The sequence below is a fragment of the Rhineura floridana genome, chromosome 3 (assembly GCF_030035675.1).
Source record: "Rhineura floridana isolate rRhiFlo1 chromosome 3, rRhiFlo1.hap2, whole genome shotgun sequence".
Classification (NCBI taxonomy): domain Eukaryota; kingdom Metazoa; phylum Chordata; class Lepidosauria; order Squamata; family Rhineuridae; genus Rhineura; species Rhineura floridana.
Window position 1 is genome coordinate 55,431,087 of NC_084482.1, and position 21,881 is coordinate 55,452,967.

Below are 21,881 nucleotides of genomic sequence, written 5' to 3' on the forward strand. Positions count from 1 at the left end.
TGAAAGCACACAAGGCTACTGTCTTGCTAAAGCTAAGCAGGTCTGGGTCTGGTCAGTGCCTGGGACAGAGAATGTCTAGGCATCATGTATATACCCCCTTTACTTCCATAATGGAAGAAAACTGGGATATAAATATTAGAAAAATAATCAGAGTTCTGCTGAAAACGTTATTTTGTCCCAAAATACATGATGAAAATCAGTCAAATTGATTACATTTTTCTGCTGAAATTTGGCTTTTCAGATAATTTGGAATATTTTGCAGAGTGGTGCTTTTGAGCACAAAGAAAATGGGTGTGAAGTTGGGGGAGGAAGTATGGAAGCCCTAGGTGAAGGAACAGTTATAGCTGCTAACTGGGACTAGGCAATATGAGCACATCACAGCATTGCTTCACCATCTTCACAGGCTCTCAGTGCATTTTCAGGCCTAATTAAAAAAGGCACTGAGTCACATCTTATGAAAATTAAATGTGCTGATTTTGACCTTTAAGGCTCTTCATAAATTGGAACACCATCTCTCTCCACATGTACCTATCTGAACCTTGAGGTCTTTGGAGGCCCTTTTCACAGTGCCCCCAACAAGTGGAGTTTGACAGATGGCTATGGAAGAGAAGGTCTTTTCAGTGGTAGCACTCTGATAGCAGAATGTCTGCCCCAGAAAAGCTCACCTGTTGCCTATTTGGTGTCAGATCAACACCAAAGATCTTTTTATTTCCCCAGGTCTTTGATCTGCCTAATCTGCTTTTTCTCTTTGTGAGTATTTTTATGCTGTATTTATTTATTGTTACTGCATTGTAAATGGTTTTATTTCCTGTTGTGGTCTGCCCTGAGATCTTTGTTACAGGCTAGGGCTGGGGAACCTGTGGCCCTCCACATGTTGCTGGACTCTAGCTCCCATCAGCCCTAGCCAGCATCGTTTATGGTCAGGGATTATGGGAGCTGTAGTCTAGCAACATCTGGAGGGCTGCAGGTTCCCCAGTCCCGTTATAGGGCAAACGAATAAATGAATAGAGGCAAGGGCACAGAATAAGAAGTGTAAGAGAGAGGTGCAACAACTTCTGTAGCAGTACAGGACACCAAATCCCTCTGGCTACTAGAATCCTTGCCTAAACCCAATCTAGTCTTTAAGCCCTCACCAGACATTGCTCATAGAGTTCTATTTCTTGGTAAGAATATGTCAGAGATTTGTTCAGAGTCTGGGAGTGCCACATTACACACCAAACACTACATTCTGTGCTTACTGGGTGAACATGCAGGAACCCAGACTATACAAGCAGGCAGCAAGGAGAATACTCAGGGCTTGACTCTTGGACGACAGCATGAATTTACATCTAGCAAAAGGCAAGGCTGTGTGTGCCCCTCATATGAAGAAAATATAGTTAGTTGCTTCTCTGCAACTTACAGTCTAAACTGAGAATAAAGTTGCTAACAGATCCTGAACACAGGCAAGCTATGAAAGGAATGGATAGTAGTTTCCAAGTTGATCTCTGACATGGAGAGGGGCAGGGAGGACTTTTTAGCAGAACAATGTCTGTTGGTTTAGGACTAGGCAAGCTTCCAAGTTACACAGGACTCTTTCATGTGGTAGTCAATTGGATGAACACTGTGTATAACACAAACTCACACACCCATGCCCAGTGACTTTTAGTAGCCAAAATATATGAATTTGTTTTAATTTGCATTACTGCACTAAGAGATCAAGTAAGGACACCACTTCCATAAGGAGTGGTAACATGCTCAACTTACACATTTTTCAAATTAGCGATATAGAAACTTTTTCTAACTGACATCATAAGGGTCAAATTTTTTTGCCACATACGTTTCCAATGTACAGTAGCAGCCTTGCAAAACCTAATATGAGAGCAGCCAAACAGATACAGCAACTCACAGGAAAGATCCAATATTAGGTACAAAAAGGAACCTGTATGCACAGTGTGAAAACAGGTATTGTATCTATTTAAAATATATAGATAAAGGGTATGACAGAGCAGGTCTGGTGCCAACTGGTGCTCACAGGGAAATGAGGACTTCTTGCATATAATGTTCAAAACAGGGCCAGGGCGTCTCTTGCTCCTTTAGTCCAGGTACGCCCCAACCATTCTGTGATCTCTGCTTTCCTCAGAAGCAAGACAATTTTTCTCCTATTGCCATCTGCCTATAGTCCTGCCACTGGAAGGTCCCTTCCTCTGAAGGGCTTTCTGCCCCAGATTCATGGTAGTTCCACCAGCAGCTGAGCCAGCTCTCTCACCAAACACCATTTCTCCTGGACACACTAGATGGAGGGGCAAAGTAGAAATATAGGTTACATAACTTACATTACATAGACCATAGAACAGATCATCACACAGTCACAGGTTACCAGAAATGCCATGATATGTGTGTACACACAGGCAGGCAGGCAGGCACACTATTTGGCATCCTTCTGCAGAGTCACAGGACCACTCACCAGCACACATTGTCTCTTGAGCCTTTCAGTGACTTGTCTGTTTGCCTGCACCTGAGAAATGTACACTGTAAGGATGAGGCTGTGGAAGAAAAAAAGAGCCCATCACACTAATGGCAACAGAATCATAGAATAGTAGAGTTGGAAGGGGCCTATAAGGCCATCAAGTCCAATCACCAGCTCAATGCAGGAATAGTTTGTGGAGTCTCGGTTCATCTGTCCAGACAGGGAAACTGGGGTGCTGACTAAGAGTGTTGTTTTAAAACCACCTGGTAGGTATATTCAAGGTTAAACTGTGAAATAACAGTATATTTGTCACTTATCAGGAGCCTCTTTTTTTCCCTGCTAGGAATATCAAGGCATCAAAGTGATTGTCAGGTGTGATGTCAGATGTTGATGCTATGATGTCTTTAAAAAATTTTTTTACCATGCATATAATCTGGCTCTTTTATGGGGCTCCCACTAGTCTCCCATTCAAGGGATTAATCAGGGCCATACCTCCTTAGTTCAGCATTGCTGCAAGAACAGCATCTGCTCCCAGACCATTCAATGGATCCAAAGCTACACTGCCTAGTGTATTTACATGGGCACCTGGCAGGACTCTAATGTTTTCTAAAATACTGATACTGTGCTTTTTCCAATAGAGCTCTTCATTGCCTGAATAATATTTGGGGCTTTCATTAATTAAAAAATATACTCTTTTTTCATAGGTGGCATACATTCCATTGGAATTACAATCCAACACCAAGTTGGGTGCGCAGAAGCCATTGAAGTCAATGGACTTCCTCTTCCTTTATGGGGGAAGATAAGGAGTAGTACTTGGAGAGGGCAAATTTCTTGCCCAAATGGCCCAGAGTGGTCAGGTGGATGGTCTGATTTAGGGTGAAGGGAGCAATAGTGTCTGGGCCAAGAAACAAGGAGGTTGCTTCACCCTGTAACTAATTTGACAACACATTTAGTTATTTCAGTAGCTCAATTTGTAGAATGAGTGAGTTAGCCAGGAACAGAAGAGCTCATGAAGCATGATCACATGTGGCCTGCAAGCAATACAAGATGGGACAATTGTCCCCCTGCCATTCTAGATGGTTTCCCTGCAGGGAAGACTCAGGTGCGATCAGCCCTCCTATTCCTTCATCCATGCCCCTCCAAACGGACTCACCTGAGCAGCATCAGAAGTGAGAAACAAAAGACATTGGATGTGGCATAGCTCAAGACAAGCTGTGCTGACATGGGTAAATGGGACAAAGCCTCAGGTACTGCCTGCCATGGAGTGGAATAGTTAGTAAAGAGCCCACAAGCTTGGGATGGAGAGACTCTGGAAGGAAAAAGAATGACTGTCCAAATACAGGTTTTTCCAACCCCTGTGCCTAGGAAAGATGCTCATCCCCTTAGGTTCCCCCCACCCCTCAACTCACCTGCTGATGACATAGCCCAGAGGAGTGTAGGCCAGGAACAGGCCTAGGAGTAGCATGATCTGGAAGAGGAATTTAGAATGGGATGCTCGAAACAGCTGAGTTGAAGGCTGGCAGTACTGCAACAGGGTGTACTGTGGAATGAGAAAAACAGATTGAGCATGCCTACTGCCCCCTCATGCAGTCTCAGAGAGATTAAAGTTGTGAGGTTTTGCAGAGGGATGAGTGCCTTGGATCAGTATCCAAAGGGTTAGGGGAAAGGAAAGAGAGAAAAAGATTCAGTAGGAAGCAGCGGATTCTTCACCCTACTTCTCCATATTCCTGGAATTCAGCCAGCAGCTTTAGTCCCCCAGAGACATGTTGTTCCTTGACCCAAAAGACAAAATAATTCACTACCACTTTCAAATGTATTGCTAAAGTCTTCCCACAAGGTGTTAAGGCACTGTCTCACAATGCCTAGGGCTGGTCTGTGTGCTGCAATGACCAGCTAATCCAACCTGCAGCAGCCACGTGGGGTCACTGCTTCAGATGCATACATGCTGGCTAGCAACAGCTATGACCAGGATGGGGTGTCCCATTCAGAGTGGGATCCACGAGGCTGAGACGCAGGTGTAATTAATTCTTGTTTTATTAGAGTAATGGATACATCAAAAGCAGTACGTTTCATAGAGAGCACTAAACTAACTCAATAGAATTCCCTAGCTGCACTCTAGACATGCTCTGCAATGTATAAAGAAAGTTGACTCAGCAGCTCCTCCCCTGGAACCACAGGTTTAAGCAGGGAAAGTCCTTGATCTTAATCTCTGACTACTTCTCAAGTTCTGCCTCTGACCCGTCCATTTCTCATGACGACGAGCGCAGGGTGACAGGGGGCGGGCGTCCAGTGGCTCGTTCAAAAGGGCCTTGGCAACAGGCTCGATGTCAGGGGGAGGAGGCTCTCCTGGCGCCTCCCGAGAACCGCTAGGCAGAGGGGGAGGGAACGCGCCCTCCGGAGCAACTTCCAACGGCTCCTCATCTTGGTCTGGGGGTGGGGCACGCTCTTCTTCAGAGAGAGCGCCATCCGTGGGAACTGACCCTGGCTCCAACTCACTCCCACATCCCCTATCCTGCGGAGACTCAACAACTCCTGGATCTACTGCTCCTTCTGACAGCTGGGGACCCTGAAACTCATGCCTTCCCCCTTCCTGGGCCCTGCAGAGGAGCTGAGGCCCAACATGGGGTCAGTAACCACCAGGCTGAAGGCATGAGTCTAGGTCGGGCTGCCTCCCAGGGAGATAAGTTTAGAGAGGCAAGTCCCCTCCCCCATCTCTTGTCTTCCTGCAAGAGTTGCTACTAGTTGCAGCAACTTCTCTGGTTTGAGAGGTGGCAAGTCTCACACTCCTCCATAGGCTCTTAGCCAGAATCATGTCACCTTATCTGGTATGGTGCAAGCCAAGAGGACTGGGGGCTCAAAACAGGGCTGGATTTACAACCCACATCGTTGGTATGATAGGTACTCTTTGTGTGTACAAAGAATGTGTGTAAACACATTCACACAGTCTTTACCTTTTTTATGTAGAATATAAGGAAGGTGAAGACACAGCCAAGCAAAGGCAGAAGTGGGCAGAAGAAGATCCCAATCCAGATGACTGTTTGACCTGCTACAATATCCAGCACATTATGGGGCACCAGGAACTCTTCTTTGCCAAGCCACTGAACGAGTGAGCAGGAGGAATGCTTAGTGAGCAGCCTGGGACAGAGAGAGGAAGCATTTAGAGGTGAGCATAGCACCTCCTACCAACAGCTGCAGCTGGATGTCTTGCCACTGCCTAAGCCTATATCGTAAGTAGCCCACCGCAAGACATTGGATTCTGCCTCTTTCTCCTTCTGCTCTTGTCCTTCTTTACAAAATCACTCTGCAATCACAATGACAACCACCCTGAGACTATGCCAGCTTGCATCACGACAAGGAAGCAGAAAGGTGAGATGAATACCTCCTAATTAACTACAATGTGTGTGTTACCCTCTTAGAAGAAACAGCAAAAACTTCTGTTACATCATATTGTAAATTTTATTTGCAAAATCAATAAAACATTATATGCAAAAAGATAAATACCTCCTACATCAGGAGTAGCCAACGTCATGCCTTACAGATGTTGTTGGACTCCCATCAGCCCTAGCCAGTCTAACCAGTGGTCAGCAGTGAGCGCTTTAGTCCAACAACATTTGGAGGGCATCATGTTGGCTATTCCTGTCCTGCCTCAAAAGGAAGAAATGACCCATTTATGAAAGAAAAGACCACCTGCCTTAACCTGGATTAGGCCAAGAATCCAGAAACCTAGGGTGGAAGGGTAGACTGGTACTGATTATGAACTGTTGCCTTACCTCCGGAGCGGGCTGATAAGGAAGGCAGATGCCAAGGTGGTCAAGAAACTGAAGAGGGTCATCTTGTACATCTCTTGTCCTATATGAGTTTCCCAGCACTGTATGCACAATCAGGACAAAGAGAATGCCTCACGAGTATGTGGAAGCAAACAAGAAAAGAAAAAAGGAATCCTTCTTCTAGACATGCTGTTCTGTTTCAAACACATTATTATAGGCATAGCATCGTGCATGGACTTAAATGTAAAAATCAGAGTTCACGTTAAGCACGTGCAATATAATGTTACAGGTAATAGAAAGTATGGTGAATATCAATACTTGACTAAATTGAAAGTTTGTAATACATTAAAAACCCAGAATCAGGCAGAAGTTAATTGCCAACAATCAGCCATGTTTTCTTCATTGCTAGAATTAGGGTCAAACAAGATACGTGTGTGGGAAGGGAGTTGGAATAAACAAAACAAGTGAAAAATGAGACATCAACACAAAGACAAAAGAAAGACACCAGAGAAAAGCAATGCTGAAAGATGTCTGAGCTGTCAAAGAGCCATTGCTAGAAATCTAAAGCCAAGGTAACTAGCTGGATGCTCAATGGTCCAGTAAAGCTTGTCACTGCATCAAGGCCCGCTAGTTGTCTGGCACATAGACTGGTGAACAGATACCTTGCTTTAGAATACATTAGAATAGCTGAACACATTCTGGCTTGGCCACATTTGCTCTACACAGGAAAAGTTCATTTGGAATATCCCATCCATCACAAGTCACCTGATAGAGTTTGTTGTAACCACACTGCTGGCACTGAAGAGCACTCCTATTCCCTATGCACAGCACTCTACGGCCCAAGAAGAACAGGAACATTCCCAAGCTGGACAATTTCAGAATTACACACCTGCAAGAGACCACAAGAGAGGAGATTCTTGGTCTGCATCTTACACTTGGGTTCCACAATTCTGCCCTACAACATCCACCGTACAGGTCAGTGCATGAAATCACCATGTGACCATGAGGGGATCCAGAAAACCATTTTACCATACATTTTCTCACACATCTGCACCTAAAGTGGGATAACATGTTCCTAACTGTTTGGCAGGACAATGCAGGCAACCAGCTTGCCAAAAGGTTATGTGCACACCATGGTAAATTATGACTTGATAAAACCTGTGTCTAGTACAGTATAGATCACCAGTGAATGCTCATGTGCATCTATTCTTGCATGTGCATAAGCTGCCTGTAGATGTTCAAATCAATGTGTAGAAATTGGACAGTGTTGCCAGTGGACTCAGTCCTGCCGTAGTATATATACACCAGTAAGATCACTTAGATCATTTGGGGAAATTTTACTCCTGGCACCACACTCCATATGGATGGACAGATCATTATATTTCCATCCTGTGCAAGTTTATTTTTCTCCAAACTGGCTCCATTTTGCCCTGCTGACTTACAAGGTGGTCTGCCTCTTTTCCACCATTGCCCCTGCACTGTGGAATGCCCCTTCCCTCTGTCATATGTTAAGCATAATCCATCAGTTACTTCAGATGTCTTGTAAAGATATATCTTTTTGCCCAGACTTTCCCTTACCCATAAGATTGGATCTTGCTATTACTCAATTTGTTTTTATTTCCAATACTATAGTACTATTTTTTAAAATATTGTCTCTCTCTTTGTATTATACAGCTTTATTGTTTTTATGTTGTATTTCCCTATACTGCTTTTAAAATATTAAGCAGTTTAGAAATGCTTTTAAATCTATCAATTAATAAGATATGTTGTTTGTACAGGGCTGTTGTTTGATTCTGATGCTCTTAGCACTTTAAAAACTCTGAAAAGTCTGGATCTTTTTAATATTCCACATTTTTAGAACAGCTGTTGTACTTTATATCTTAATCTGTATATATTTGGTTGTTCTTTGGGTTATGTCATTATCCTAATTATTATTAGTTTATGAAGGCAGGGGAATGAGGTACACTGAAAAATGCAAGGCCAATGTTCATAAACACATACATTGTGTGACTGTACTTTTCCTGAAAATATAATAAATCTATAATTGAAAAAGTATGAATTTTACTGCATTCTAGTTTGCTGGCTTGAAGCTTTGTGTGGTTGCAGGAGTATCAATCTCTTCTTGATTATTCTGTGTCTTCCCTTACTTTCACTGTCATATTTGCAGTAAAGGATAGTGAGGCTGATGACATATTGGACCAGCTAATGCTTCCCAATTGAGAAAGAAGGAATCCTGAAACTAAAACGAAGCTTAAACAAAGTCTGCTATTCAAAGTACTTTCTTTCTACCACAGCAAGTTTTGTATCCCCAGACTCCCCACTGTGATGGAAACACCTACCTGACTAGGGTGAGATTGACTTCAGTATTGGGAGAGGAGCCCTCCAATTGAGCCAGGATATGGAAAAGTAAGGGCAAGAGAATATTCACTACAGAGATGACCACAGGTGGCAGGTACTGACTCAATACACCAAGGCTGGCAGCATCCTCCTGGGAGGACAGAAATTGATTTGTTGTGGAGAGGCACATGTGTCATCAGAGTAAGATAGAGAGGACTATTTCCTGACCACTTAGTACCAAGACACGATGTAAAAAATCAGGATCAGCAAACCATAGTTTTTACTCAATATATAATTATTCATGATAAATGGCAATAATATAACAACTTCTGGACACAATGATAAAATATAATGTATGTTAAAAAGCAATCCAACCCCTGGCTAGCAGTGATGGGGCTTAATGGAGTGGTGTAGCCACATCCCTCAAGATGGCTATTGCAGAAGGAGGTGGTGGGGAATTGACTCTTCACCATACAAGCTCCCTTATCACATATACACTGATGGGTTCTAAACTGGCCATGGTTTCAGAGGAACTTATGCCTCAGTCCCCATCACTAAAGGTAGCTGCCTTTCTACCCTCCAGGCTTTGCAAGCTGATAGAAATACATAATCCATGTTTAAGGGTAATGATGACACTGTGGATATTCTGGGTTTAAAAAAGCTTAGTGCCACACACCTCACTGCTATTCTTAGTTTATCCTCATTTCACAGATGTAGACAAATATAAGCAATGCAAGGGTTGTAAAAACCATGGGTTTATAAAATATGGAATTCACTTGTTAAAGGCAGACTGCTAATTGAAGTATAGCTTGCCAAAATTTTCAAGGTCATCAGGCTGCAAAAACATCAAATAAGATAATTTGCTATTTCATCTAAACTCTTAAGTACATAGCAGGCGATTAGATCAGTGTTCGAAACTGTTGTGTGGTCTTCACAACTCTGATCAGAACTGAGTCCCCATAGCTGCTTTTAAATTAAAAACAAAAGCAAAAAATGTGGGAGATCCTGTTCATTATTTACCTGTGTCACATCATCTAGTTTAGTCCTTAAGCTAGTGAACTGTAAACAGTGATGGTGTGGAGGAGAAATGGGACTTCATCCAGAACAGAAATGATGTCATCTGCTGAAGCATCAGGGTAATTGACGGCCTTTCCTTCTCTGGTATGTGAATTAATGAGGGCTGTGCAAGTACCACCACCCCCCAAGATCCAATCAGCACTTTGTAAATACAGATCAAGTCCAATCTGATCTGGACAGATTTGGCCCTGATCCAACCCAATTCGCATCTGAATCCGGGTTACAATCTGGAGTTTTCAAATCTCCAGAAACCCCATTAACTTACATTGCAAAACCAAAACATCCATAACTTCCTTGTTTTTTGACCTGGACATATGAATTTAGGAGACATGGTAGTTGCCACATAGGGGATTAAACCTGCTATGTTGCAGGTGGATAGCTCCAGGGGTTTTCATGCTTGCCACCTTTAAAATTTGTTTTTTCCAAAAAGACAAAAATAAAAAAGACTCTGAGTGCTCAGTCATGCCATACTCCTGTGTTTCCCCTGTTCTTTCCTTCAAAATAAAAAAGCGTGTTTTTAAAAATTAGGTTTGCGATACTAGACATGTATAGATAGCTGGCCTGGCAGCAGGAGATAATATGTACATAGGTACATGAAATTGGGGATGTGGTAGCTCCTATAGAGGGGATTAACCCTGCCAAATTTTAGGCGAGTCACTCCTGGAATTTTCATGCTAGCCACCTTTAAAATTTGCTTCTTTTCAACACAGAATTTTTTTTTAGAAAAAGACCCTGTCATACAGGGGGCAGACTGCCAACAGCAGTAGAGAGTGAGGGAAAAATAAAAATACTATTAATAATATTAACTGTGATAAGCAATTGGAAATTTTGTTGTTGTTGTTGTTAATGCTGACTAATATGTCCAGAAGGGTTGGTGGGCAGGTGGGCTGGCTGGCTAATAATAATAATAAAAAAATTGTAACCACATAAGTTGGCTGCTTCTTATAGTTTGTGAGTAGCAAGCTGGGAAATAATAATAATAATACCGAATTCAGAAAGCTGTGTCTAAATATGCCCACAAGGTTTAATAATAATTCTTAGCAAGGAGAATCTAATAAAATTTGAAAACAATAGACAACACACATTTTTTAAAAAAATATGTAGATAAGGAACTGGAATTGATTGGAAAATAACAGAAAACATACACAAGCTGAACAAATGCCACCCAACCTCCACCAAGCATTTCTATGAGCCAGAACTTATGAAAGATTTCGCATTTTAAGACTTCACCCTTCCAAGCACTGTGATGAGAAAGTGTTGGATGGGATGATAGCATTCTAGCCTTCCTCCTTTCTCCTCACCATGCTGTTCTCTTTTATGGTGGTGTAATTGCTTAATTTCAGATTTCAGTCTGGGTTCATTAGAGACTGTTTAGCTACAAATCTATACAAATCTATACAAATGATTTGGGACTAGCCAATCTGCTCTGTAGAGATTTGTAGCTGCTTCAACCTAATCTGGACAGGATAGAAATAGTCCTGAGTTGGCCCTAATTGTTTTGTTATTTGTGATTTGTACAAATATAGTGCACAGCCCTAGCATTAATGAGAGTTTGGATTTTGTTGTTGCTTGTGACAGATAAGCACAGACCAGGGATGTGGCCCTCCAGATGTTGTTGGGCTACACCTCCTTTAACCCCAGACTATTAGCTCAGGTTAATGGGAGTTGGTGCCCAGCAACATCTGGAGGGCCAGCAGTTGCCTATCCCTGGCACAGAGAAAGTCAGAGAATAAGGCCAGCTTACTATTCTATGACTCTCAGCTGATACATTTGTAATGAATCAACACAGTTTTCTGGATTATTTATTTATTTGATTTATATCCCGCCGTTCCTCCCAGCAGGACCCCAGGGTGGATTTTCAGACTCCCCTTGTGGGCATGGCTATGGGGGCTGCCATAATGAGCTCCTGCACCTCAAAATGTACCACTTCACCTCTGATTTGGAACTATGTTAATACTAAGGCATTAAAGCTCTCTTCAGGCACAGGACATGGGTGTACGCACAACAGCTTCTGCGACTAGCAGGCAGCTTGAAATGTCTGAACTGTTCAAGGCCTGGTGTAAATACCAGGAGCCTGGTCTTCTGTCTCACTGGCTTTTCAGAGCAGTACTTTCTGCTTACTGCAAGTCAGGCTCCAGCCCTCAGCTAGCCATCAAGATCTCTATTCCAGCTCTAGCAACTGTTCTCAAAGAGCAGTTCATAGCTGAGTTCTGGATGTGGGCACAGCCACAGCCTCGCCCTGACATTGGTGAAGGATGAAGAGTTGGCCTACTTGACTGTAGCCCTGGGAAATCTCCGTAGCCACATGGATACAGTAGAAAGCAGCTCCCATCAGTAGTAAGATGACACCATTGATCAGCAGGCGCAGCAGGTAGAGCTGAGCAAGCTGCTTCCGTGTGCGTTGTTGGTTCTGCAAATGCCGGATCTGCTCCGCTAGGTCTATCTGCCAAGAGAAATGAAGTCAGTGACTTACTATCTGTGCAGTTGAGCATACAGAGGAGGAGTTTGTTTTCAATGCTTCAGCATTGATCTCTCAGTGGCTTTTGATACCAGACCATGGTATCCTTTTGTACTGATTTGGTGAGATGGGTACTGGAGGCATTGTTTTACAGTGCTTCTGATTCTATCTCTGGTGTTGGTTTCAGAGAATAGCATTGGGTGATGCCTTCGGTCCCCTGGCAGTTTTGCAGTGGGGTGCTGCAGGATACCATCTTGTACCCAATCCTGTTTAACATCTATATGAAGATGTTTTAAAAGATTTTTTTAAAAAGATGTTTTGTTTTTAAGATGTTTTAAGTGTTTCGTCCCTAGCTTGCTGCCCTGGGCTTCATCTGGGAAGAAGGGTGGGATAGAAATTTAATAAATAAATAAAGCATGCAAAATTTAATAAATAATGCAAAGGAGAGGGAATATATGGCCATCCTAGCATGCAAGCATGGCCCAAGAAAGCCATAACACCTTGAGGACACAAGGAACAAAATAACGTTGGCTGGAAATAATTACTGAAATAGTAAGTAGCACAATCCCTTGTAGCCTTGAGAAATGTCCTTTGAGGTGGGAACAGGAATTTGAGGGTGTGAATCCTATATCCCTTGCTTATTGTCCCTATAGAACTCATTCTCTTTTCTTTCACCCAAGCTGGAATTATTAATTGCTATTGCCTGATCTTACAAGTGAAGCTAGCAATGAGATGACACAAGACCCGAGTGACAAGTGGAACCCAAGCCACTAACAAAGCAAACCAATAGCTTTGTGGTTTTAGCCATTTTTTTAGCTCTATCATTTGATGGGATTTCCAGATGACCTGTTTATTCAGTATTGATCCCGATTTGCTTGCACAAAGCTGGTAGCTAGACTAAGGCTGTGAGTACTCTAGTTGCCTACAGCAAAGTGTTTCCATTGGCCACACCTGGAGGGGGAACAGGTTGATCTGTCAATCAGTTGTGACATCTTTTGAAGCTAATGAAAAAAATGCACTCAAATTGATCCCACCAGGTTCTTCAGTAAAAATGGGTGGAGTTTGACTAGCACGCCCGTTTCAGAAAAGAAAGGTGGAGACATACTGGAACCAGCAGAACAATGAGTATGTCTCTACTCTATGTCTGGTCTTTATTGACATTTGTTCTGCTTTGTTTATGTGGTGGTTATATGACGATGAGCATTCATCCTGATTTGCTTGTGGAGTGTTTACATGCCTTTCAGTAGAGGCTGCTTCATTATGGCTAATGGGGCACTGCCCCACCAAACGTGGTCTACAGCCCCCACCTCTCTGCCTTCTTACGTACAAGCAGTCCAGGGTGTAGCACCACCTATCAGCTTCCTCCTCCTTAGTTTCAGGGCTTATCCAAATGGAGCGGGATAATCCACGGTTTCCATATTCGATTTGTCAGCTGATAGTCCTCACTTTGCCTTTTTGTTCGCTGTAAAAAAACGCTTTTTTGTGGCACAGTGATGATTCCCGATTTCAAACAGCAAATCGCATTTTTGCCGGTATTGGAAGGAGCGGATTTAACCCGCGAAAATGCGTGACATCGCGTGACGTCATTTGGATGACCGAAAAGTAATAAACACACATAGCACGCGTGTCACACATTTTGCAGTCGTCTGGATGAGCCCTCAGTCAGTGCTGCTGCTGCAAAACTTAACAAGGAGGACGATGGGGACAAAACTAAGATTAGTTGGGTCCATCTGTGATTGGCTTTGGCTCCACCTGCTGCTGGTATCCCTGCCTATCACTCTAGTAGTCCCAGTGAGCACTAGCCACCACTGTCACTTTCCTGTTAAACATTCATTCATCTCACACTTTTCAGTGCATTTCTTGTCACTTTCCATACCGCGAAAAGGGGATTTGTTGCACTAGGACAACAGAACACTTGAATCCTTTCACAAAATACTGACAGTCTGGAGGCACCCTTACTAGGAAATATTTAATGTCCAGGTAGAGATTAAATCAAAAGGAGACCAACAGTTAAGGAATATCTTTAAAGGGCATCCTACAAATAAGAGGTTCACTTTGGTTTATGAAGACGCAGAATTTGATGTTCATTGTTCTTTAAAATAAGGGGCCCATGTCCAGTGCTGCAGCTCCAGTCACCCAACAGGCTTCCACGCACACAACAGATCATACTCTTCTTCTCTCCTCCAGTCCCTCCCCCCACCAACATGCCCTCAAAATCAGCTCTGGAGAGCTGGGGGACCTTCCAGAACAGATTTTAGGGGTGTGCAGGCGAAGGAAAGGGAACGGAACTCCCATTGTGTGAATGGAACTCTGCTTGCACAGTGTTGGACATAACCCTGGGTTATTTTCAGTCCACCCACAGGGTTGTATTCAACTAAGTCCTACTCAGAATAGACCCAATGAAATTAATGAACCTAAGTTAGTCCTGTATATTAACTTCAATGGGTCTATTCTGAGTACGGCTAGCAATAAACAACCACCCACAGATTTAGGCAATGACTGATATTCCTTAAAAACTGTTTTTGTTATGAATGAATATGAATACATACTTGAAAGGATGACACAGATAAAGGGGTGGGATTTTGGAGATCAGGACCAAATTATCATTATATCCCATAGGCAAATGTCATGCACCTTTAGGCCATTGTAAATATTCCTCTGTTTGAGAGTGGCTGCCTCTGGGCTTTGGATGCAGAAATCCCACTCAGTGAAGATCCTGGCGTTGACGCATGGCTTAAATTCCCACCGTAGCATCTGCCACTGCACCAAGTTGGCTACAATCCTGGATATTGGCACAGTAGTGAAGACTGTTATAGGCAAACAAGACTTTTCTCCTAGCAAGTTAATTATTTTGCCCCAAAGCAATATAGAACTTAGTGCGCATTATAAGAAGTTCCCATGTGTCACAGCACTGGACCCAGCCCAAGGGGTGTGAGTCGACATCGATAACACCTACTTTCTAGACACAAAGAATGTATGGCATGAGTCATGAAAGTGTTACTTTAGGGGTGTGTAATGAAGGTACAAAAGGTACAGTAGATAGGAACATTAGTTTGGTTCATTGGAGGGAGACAAAAGCCCACACACCATCAGGAGAAAATAATCAGTTTGAGACTTCACATTAAAAGTGCCTGGGGTAGGATTAACTGGAGAGGCTTCAGAGTATATTTGTAGGAATGTCTCCCATGAGTACTAGGAAGATACAATGGGGGAAAGTTTAGAACACAGAAAAAGAAGAAAAATAGATTTTGTTTGTCATTATCAGATTAGATAAATGCTCTGTGATAATTACTGGACACTGGGCCATGCTCCCAACAGAAAATATATCAGATCCTTCACTGGGAATTTGAATATACCATGGATGGAGAAATTGTGTCTCTCCAGATGTTGCTGGACTACATTTTACATCATCCTCAACCATTGGCCATGCTGGCTAGGGCCAATGGGAGGTGCAGTTCAGTAACATCTCAATAGCTACAGGCTCCCCATTTCTGGGTTAGAGAAATGTAATCCTGACTGTATGTGAGATATGTAGAGTAGATGACCTATTGAGATACCACCAGGAAGGAGTCAGCATTAGAAGTGGGCCATATTATATATGTAAATCCCTCCCTTTCCTGAATCCACCCCCTTGCCCTGCAACTCCTTATTACTTTCCTGCTTCCTCTTCAATCCCCCTTCAAGCCTATTAATGGGGCTCATTCACCATCTAGGGCACTTACCGCCGGAGGATCCAAATGAAGCAGGCAAACAAGTATCCCAGGATGCTAAGTAGGTAGGCTAAGTGTACATTGTAGTGGTTGTTCCTATCCTGTTTCACATGATAAGCACCATAAAACAGGTAGGAATGCTCCAGAGGGCCCTAAGAATAGGATATGAGAAGAAACGAAAAATCAGCCTTATGCTTGCAGATTGACGCATAACAAAAGGGGTATGGAATCTGTGGTCTCTCAGATGTTTGCTGGACTATAATTCCCATCTTCCCTAACCATTGGCCATGGCTGGGGCTGATGGGAGTTGGAACCCAACAATATCTGGAGGGCCTCAAGTTCCTGAACACTGTCATATGGCGTTCAAAGGACTTTGAACCCTGGAATGCAGCGAAAACAAGTTTTGGATTGGAACCAGCCCCCCAGTTCACCAAAGAATCCAGAAGAGCCCCCTCTGCCTGGCTCAATGCTATATTCCTCTTCTCCACTGCTCCATTTTCTTCACTGCGAGTGCATCCTCTTTTGCATCCCCCATCACTAACCACTTCTGTTGGCAGTATTTGCCTCTGTACCAACCTCCCCTCTCCAGCACAGTTATCTCCAGACTATATTTCCAGCAGACTCACTTTCCCAGTGAAGATATCCTGGAAGCGTTGCCAGGCAGATCGATGACTCACGTCACTACTGTAGTTCATGCATTCAGGCTCTAGGAGAAAAGATTGGGTGGCTTTATAGTGTCACAGCCGCCAACCCTCAGGTGTCATTATAGGGTCTAATCCAGATGGAGTGTTGGGAAAACCAGTTAACGGTTATGCTCTTGAAGGTACCAGCAAAGACTTACCTGCACCCAGACCTGTATGAAAGACAGTAATCTCTTGTGTAATAGTAACTGGCAACAGTATGAAGCCTGTGGCCAATAGCACAGCCAGGAAGTTGATGAAGAGCAGGAACCTCAGGAACGTGAAATAGGACTGGATACCAGGACCAAAGTTCCCTGTGTGTTGTACAGGAGAGACCAAAAAGTAGGTGGCATAGGCAGGCAGGCAGGCAAAGAGACTAGCATCAGAGGGGATGGGGAAGGGGACACACAGGAAAAATTCTCGCCCAGATCTACAGCCCTTTCCTCCTGTATGATTGCCATTTGGCTAGTTTCAATCTGGCCTGACTGGGGATTCTGCCTGCTAGCTCTACTTCATTGCCAGTCACTGGACAAGTATAGGTTTTCATGCATTTTGAAACAATTAGCATATATTAATAAACATAAACCAAAGTAGGTAGCTTCTTCTGGGAGAAGTGGTGGCCTTACTAACATACCAAATGCCTCCTCTCCCTGATATATAACAAATCCACAACTCCTTGCCATTCACTGCTGGACAACAGCAGGATTTAATTTTTCTTCTCAATAATCGTTGCCCTCAACCAGCCTGTAGATGTCTCCCTTGCCTCACACCAGCTCAGTTACTAGTTAGAGACAGGTGACTACTAGTCTTGTTGTTGTTGTAGAGTGTAGCTCCACCCTTTTATAAGTCCCTTCTCAACAGAGTTTTCCATTTACTGAAAGGGCAGAATAGTTAATATTCCATGGACATATTGGTTTTGAGTTGATATGCCCCTGACATTCCTTGGGTAGATCTACTTGTTGTTATATGCCTTCAAGTCGATTACTACTTATGGCGACCCTATCAATCAGCGACCTCCAACAGCATCTGTCATGTACCACCCTGTTCAGATCTTGTAAGTTCAGGTCTGTGGCTGCCTTTATGGAATCAATCCATCTCTTATTTGGCTTTCCACTTTTTCTACTCCCTTCTGTTTTCCCCAGCATTATTGTCTTTTCTAGTTAATCAGGTCTTCTCATTATGTGTCCAAAGTATGATAACCTCAGTTTCATCATTTTAGCTTCTAGTGATAGTTCTGGTTTAATTTGTTCTAACACCCAATTATTTGTCTTTTTCACAGTCCATGGTATCCGCAAAGCTCTCCTCCAACACCACATTTCAAATGTTGATTTTTCTCTTATCTGCTTTTTTCACTGTCCATCTTTCACATCCATACAGAGAGATCGGAAATACCATGGTCTGAATGATCCTGAGTATGGTGTTCAGTGATACATCTTTGTATCTGAGGAACTTTTCTAGTTCTCTCATAGTGGCCCTCCCCAGTCTTAGCCTTCTTCTGATTTCTTGACTATTGTCTCCATTTTGGTTAATGACTGTGCCAAGGTATTGATAGTCCTTGACAAGTTCAATGTCCTCGTTGTTGACTTGAAGTTACATAAATCTTCTGTTGTCATTACTTTAGTATTCTTGATGTTCAGCTGTAGTTCTGCTTTTGTGCTTTCCTCTTTAACTTTCATTAGCATTCATTTCAAATCATTACTGGTTTCTGCTAGTAGTATGGTATCGTCTGCATATCTTAAATTATTGATATGTCTCCCTCCAGTTTTCACACCTCCTTCATCTTGGTCCAATCCTGCTTTCCGTATGATATGTTCTGCATACAGTTTAGACAAATAGGGTGATAAGATACACCCCTGTCTCACACCCTTTCCTATTGGGAACTCATCGGTTTCTCCATATTCTGTCCTTACAGTAGCCTCTTGTGCAGAGTATAGGTTGCGCATCAGGACAATCAGATGCTGTGGCACCCCCATTTCTTTTACAGCACTCCATAGTTTTTCATGATCTATATAATCAAAGGTTTTGCTGTAATCTATAAAGCACAGAGTGATTTTCTTCTTATATTCTACTTATTTTCTACTTATAAAGGTGAAAACCAGTTCCTTCTTACCTCCAATCTCATCTAGGGGAGCCTTCCAGAGCTGGAAGATCCTGACAAGGTTCCAAATTCCTTCTTGAAGCTGTTTGTGGGCCCAGGATTGTCTTTTTCTCCAGGCTACCCAGCTGGACACATCTCTCCCAGCAGATGCTCTCAGCTGCCTGCTTAAGGTACATGTGATTGAGTTTAGATTGGGCCTTCTGAATCTATGAGGCTTTAAAGGATGCAGTCAGGAGAGTACCACACATTCCAGCCCATTGAATATTTCCATTGAATATTTCCACTCAGTTGCCCCAAACAAGGACAAAGTCTCTCTCTCTCTCGCTCTCAACACTCCACTATCCTAGTCAGCAGGTCTCTCCCCCATTAGGCTTCATCTTATTGCCCTGTATTTCTGTGATGCTCCTGTGCTGTATAGGAACCTGTTACAGCAAGGGGGAAAAGCTTTTTCAGCTCAAGGGCCACATTCCCGCATGGGCAGCCTTCCAAACAACTGCATGCTATTGGTGGGCGGGACTAAGGGCAAAAGTGAGGGACCAATGGCTGCGACTCTTATCTTTGAACAGCAACAGTAGGCTAGGTTCCAGCTACGCAAAAGCCCGAGCTTTCTAGACCACCAATCCTCATATCTCTCCATCAGGCAGGCACCCAGGCAAGCAAGAGGCATTATCACAGTTCAAGGACAGTTCAAGCACATGACGGTTAGGCAAAAGCTAGTGTGCCCTGGGAAGATTCCTGAAGGCCAGACAGAGAGATCCCTGGAGGGCTGCATTCTGTCCGTGGGCTGGAGGGACCCCCCCCCCCGTGCTACAACACAAGGGGTGGATTAAAACGGCTCCAGATGATAAGATACACAGACCTTACCTAGGTGGGTTACAAGTATCTATCTATAGTGGAAACAAAACCAGCCTTTTTTGCCAGCCTATACTGTAGCAGGAACGAGTGGCTTTTCCTGCCAAATATTGTTCACCCTGTACTGTGTGCTTCATTGGCACACTTAATTATAATTCAAATGTACAACACTAATGATGTTTTCCCATATGACCTCATCCTGGACCTGAGGAGACGTTTCTCCTTCATGGAGCAGGGCAAGGCCCTGAGCAGCAACTCCTGGCTATCCAATCCCTCCAAGGAGTCTTCAGTGTTGGAGTCAGATAGAGCATCATGCTGGGCAAGCCTGTGACGAAGGTCTTGGGTACCCTTCATCACTTAAGATCCCTGAAACAAGAATGAAGAGGTTGAGGGCACCTGGGCATAAACTAAACTAGGTATGGAGAATGTTTTTCAGCCTGAGAGCCGCATTCCCTTGTGCAGAACCTTCTTGAGGCCACATGCCAGTGATGGGCAGAACCAGAGCCAAATGTCAGTGAAACATGTTATGTGAATCTTACCTCTGTATAGCAGCAGGCTACATTCCAGCCACACAACATTCAGAGGATTCTATATATACACACATCTCGCAATCTAGGCAAGCAAGGCACATTATCACTGTCCAGCTCTTGCAAGGTACAGAGTAGGGTTGGGGAGGGGTATAGCCTAGGGAGAATAGCAAGGGCCAGGTAGAGAGCCCTGGGGGCTAAATGTGGCCCTCCAGGCCTGACGTTCCCTACCCTGGACTAAGCAAATATCCCCCATCCTGAACACCAGATAGCTCCATCATCCTTTGACTTTGATTTAACCTGCTACACCAGTGTGTTGATGTCCCACAACTGCTTTTCAGGCTATAACTACAGCCTAACTTCTAAATTGTCCTCCTTCATTTTTGGCTGGGAATTAGGAAAGTACCCAAAGTAAAGCAGGATTTCTAGGTCTTCCAGTAAACTTATAAACTGGCTGTTTTGCGTTAAAGTTGGACATTGAGGTGAAGCATTAAAAAAGCAAAACACTGCCTTGAACAGGATCCTAAAAACATACCTGAGCCAATTTAAAAAGAAAGATGGAGCAAACTTTAGTACAAGAGGGTACACCATATTAGGAAAACATATTTAAGACCTACTGATGCCTCTTTCCAAGACAGGCACTTTAGCGTGCCCATCTAGGAAAGAGGCACTAGTAGGCCTTAAATGTAATGGTAGCCTAACACGGTGTACTGATAAACAATACATATGAGTTGGAGCCAACCTGTAGCCACTGGGTGCAGTTCTGTCCTCATTCCTGTTTGCACAGATATATAGTCCTAAAGTCTCAGGTCAGCTCTCTGTTGAGTCACCTCTGAGGGGAAAAGAGACAATTCCAAAACCCAGTGTCCTTGCTACTTCATTTTCCTTTCTGTTTTTCCCTAGGTGGCTGTTCCCAATCACAGGATTTTCACACATACATATGGGTCACTTGGACACCCAAGAAAGAAAGCAACTATTCATCCCTGTGTGTGTTACTTCTGCTGACAACGGGGCTATTTTCACCTTGTACTTTGAAAAAGGAATCAACTCACCCTTTGTCCGTTTAGCTTCTTACCATGTAACACTACAGCACCAAACCCTGTCCTGTCAACCTGAAGTGTAGCTCCTCTGGCAATGAAGCTCTCCTGGGAAGCAGAGGACCAAACTGAAGTACAAGCTGTTTACTCCAGCTGTGGGTTTTCATTCGCCTCTCTGTAGAGATGATGGAGGCAAACCCATGTGACAGGAATAGGCCATTTCCGGTACTACACCAAATCAGAATGTATAGGAAGTATGTTGCAAGAAAGGCATATTTCTATGGTTTTCACTTAGGATAGAACAAGATTCTGCTGAAAAGTGTTCCTAGAGGGCAAGAAGTTTTACTTTGGTGCCTCAACTGTAACTTCCTGTCCCTACTTCACTTAAGTGTAATTGTGCCCACATATGTACTATACATTTAAAGCACCATTATACCACTTTAACAGTGATGGGTTCTCCCCCCAAAATCCTGTGAATCCCTAATCCCCCTCACAGAGATACAATTTTCAGAGTGGTTTAACAATATTTTTTTCTTCCCAAAGAACTCTGGGAATTGTACCTCTGTCAGGGGAATAATGGTCTCCTAACAACTATCAGCACCCTTAAAAAACAGCTCCCAGGATTATTTTTTTGGGGGAGGGGGGAGAAGCCATGACTGTTAAAGTGGAATAATAATGCTTTAAATGTATGATGCATATGTGGCCTTTGACTGGGAAGAAGCCTACTCCAGTGTCTTTACTGCATGTGAAATACAAGAATGTTACATACAGGATGCACATTATTCAGTTTTGGCACTCACTTTGGATAGACTTAAAAAAAAGATTCTGATGCTTTTGATGCGCATTTATATTCTAAAACAGAGATAATACAGAAATGTTTGTGTTTGCTTTT

At 43.3% G+C, this 21,881-nt stretch overlaps 1 protein-coding gene and 1 long non-coding RNA gene across 8 annotated transcripts; one reads left to right on the plus strand and one right to left on the minus strand.

Moving 5' to 3' along the window:
* Positions 1-1,632: 1,632 nt before the first annotated feature.
* TMC8 (transmembrane channel like 8) lies at positions 1,633-21,202 on the minus strand. Of its 5 annotated transcripts, none has more exons than XM_061615888.1 (16): positions 21,028-21,202; positions 19,619-19,791; positions 18,586-18,734; positions 16,637-16,789; positions 16,422-16,501; positions 15,808-15,947; positions 14,720-14,867; positions 11,900-12,070; positions 8,553-8,701; positions 6,979-7,102; positions 6,217-6,314; positions 5,398-5,581; positions 3,856-3,986; positions 3,600-3,755; positions 2,444-2,522; positions 1,633-2,269 (listed from the first exon to the last, which is right to left on the minus strand). In XM_061615888.1, exons 2-16 carry the CDS (start codon positions 19,777-19,779, stop codon positions 2,207-2,209), a joined length of 1,986 nt encoding a protein of 661 aa, XP_061471872.1. In that variant the 5' UTR covers positions 19,780-19,791; positions 21,028-21,202; the 3' UTR covers positions 1,633-2,206. The 5 variants fall into 5 exon arrangements, with proteins under 5 accessions (XP_061471872.1, XP_061471873.1, XP_061471871.1 ...); XM_061615889.1 differs by having other exon boundaries at positions 19,631-19,791; positions 21,005-21,202; XM_061615887.1 differs by having other exon boundaries at positions 21,005-21,202.
* LOC133379844 (uncharacterized) lies at positions 4,699-21,879 on the plus strand. 3 transcript variants are annotated; one of them, XR_009761284.1, is made up of 4 exons: positions 4,699-5,071; positions 5,411-7,188; positions 18,602-19,841; positions 20,856-21,879. It is a non-coding gene; the product is annotated as an uncharacterized LOC133379844 (long non-coding RNA). The 3 variants fall into 3 exon arrangements; XR_009761286.1 differs by having other exon boundaries at positions 4,700-5,071; positions 18,602-18,743; XR_009761285.1 differs by lacking the exon at positions 18,602-19,841 and having other exon boundaries at positions 4,702-5,071.
* The last annotated feature ends 2 nt before the right edge of the window (positions 21,880-21,881 follow it).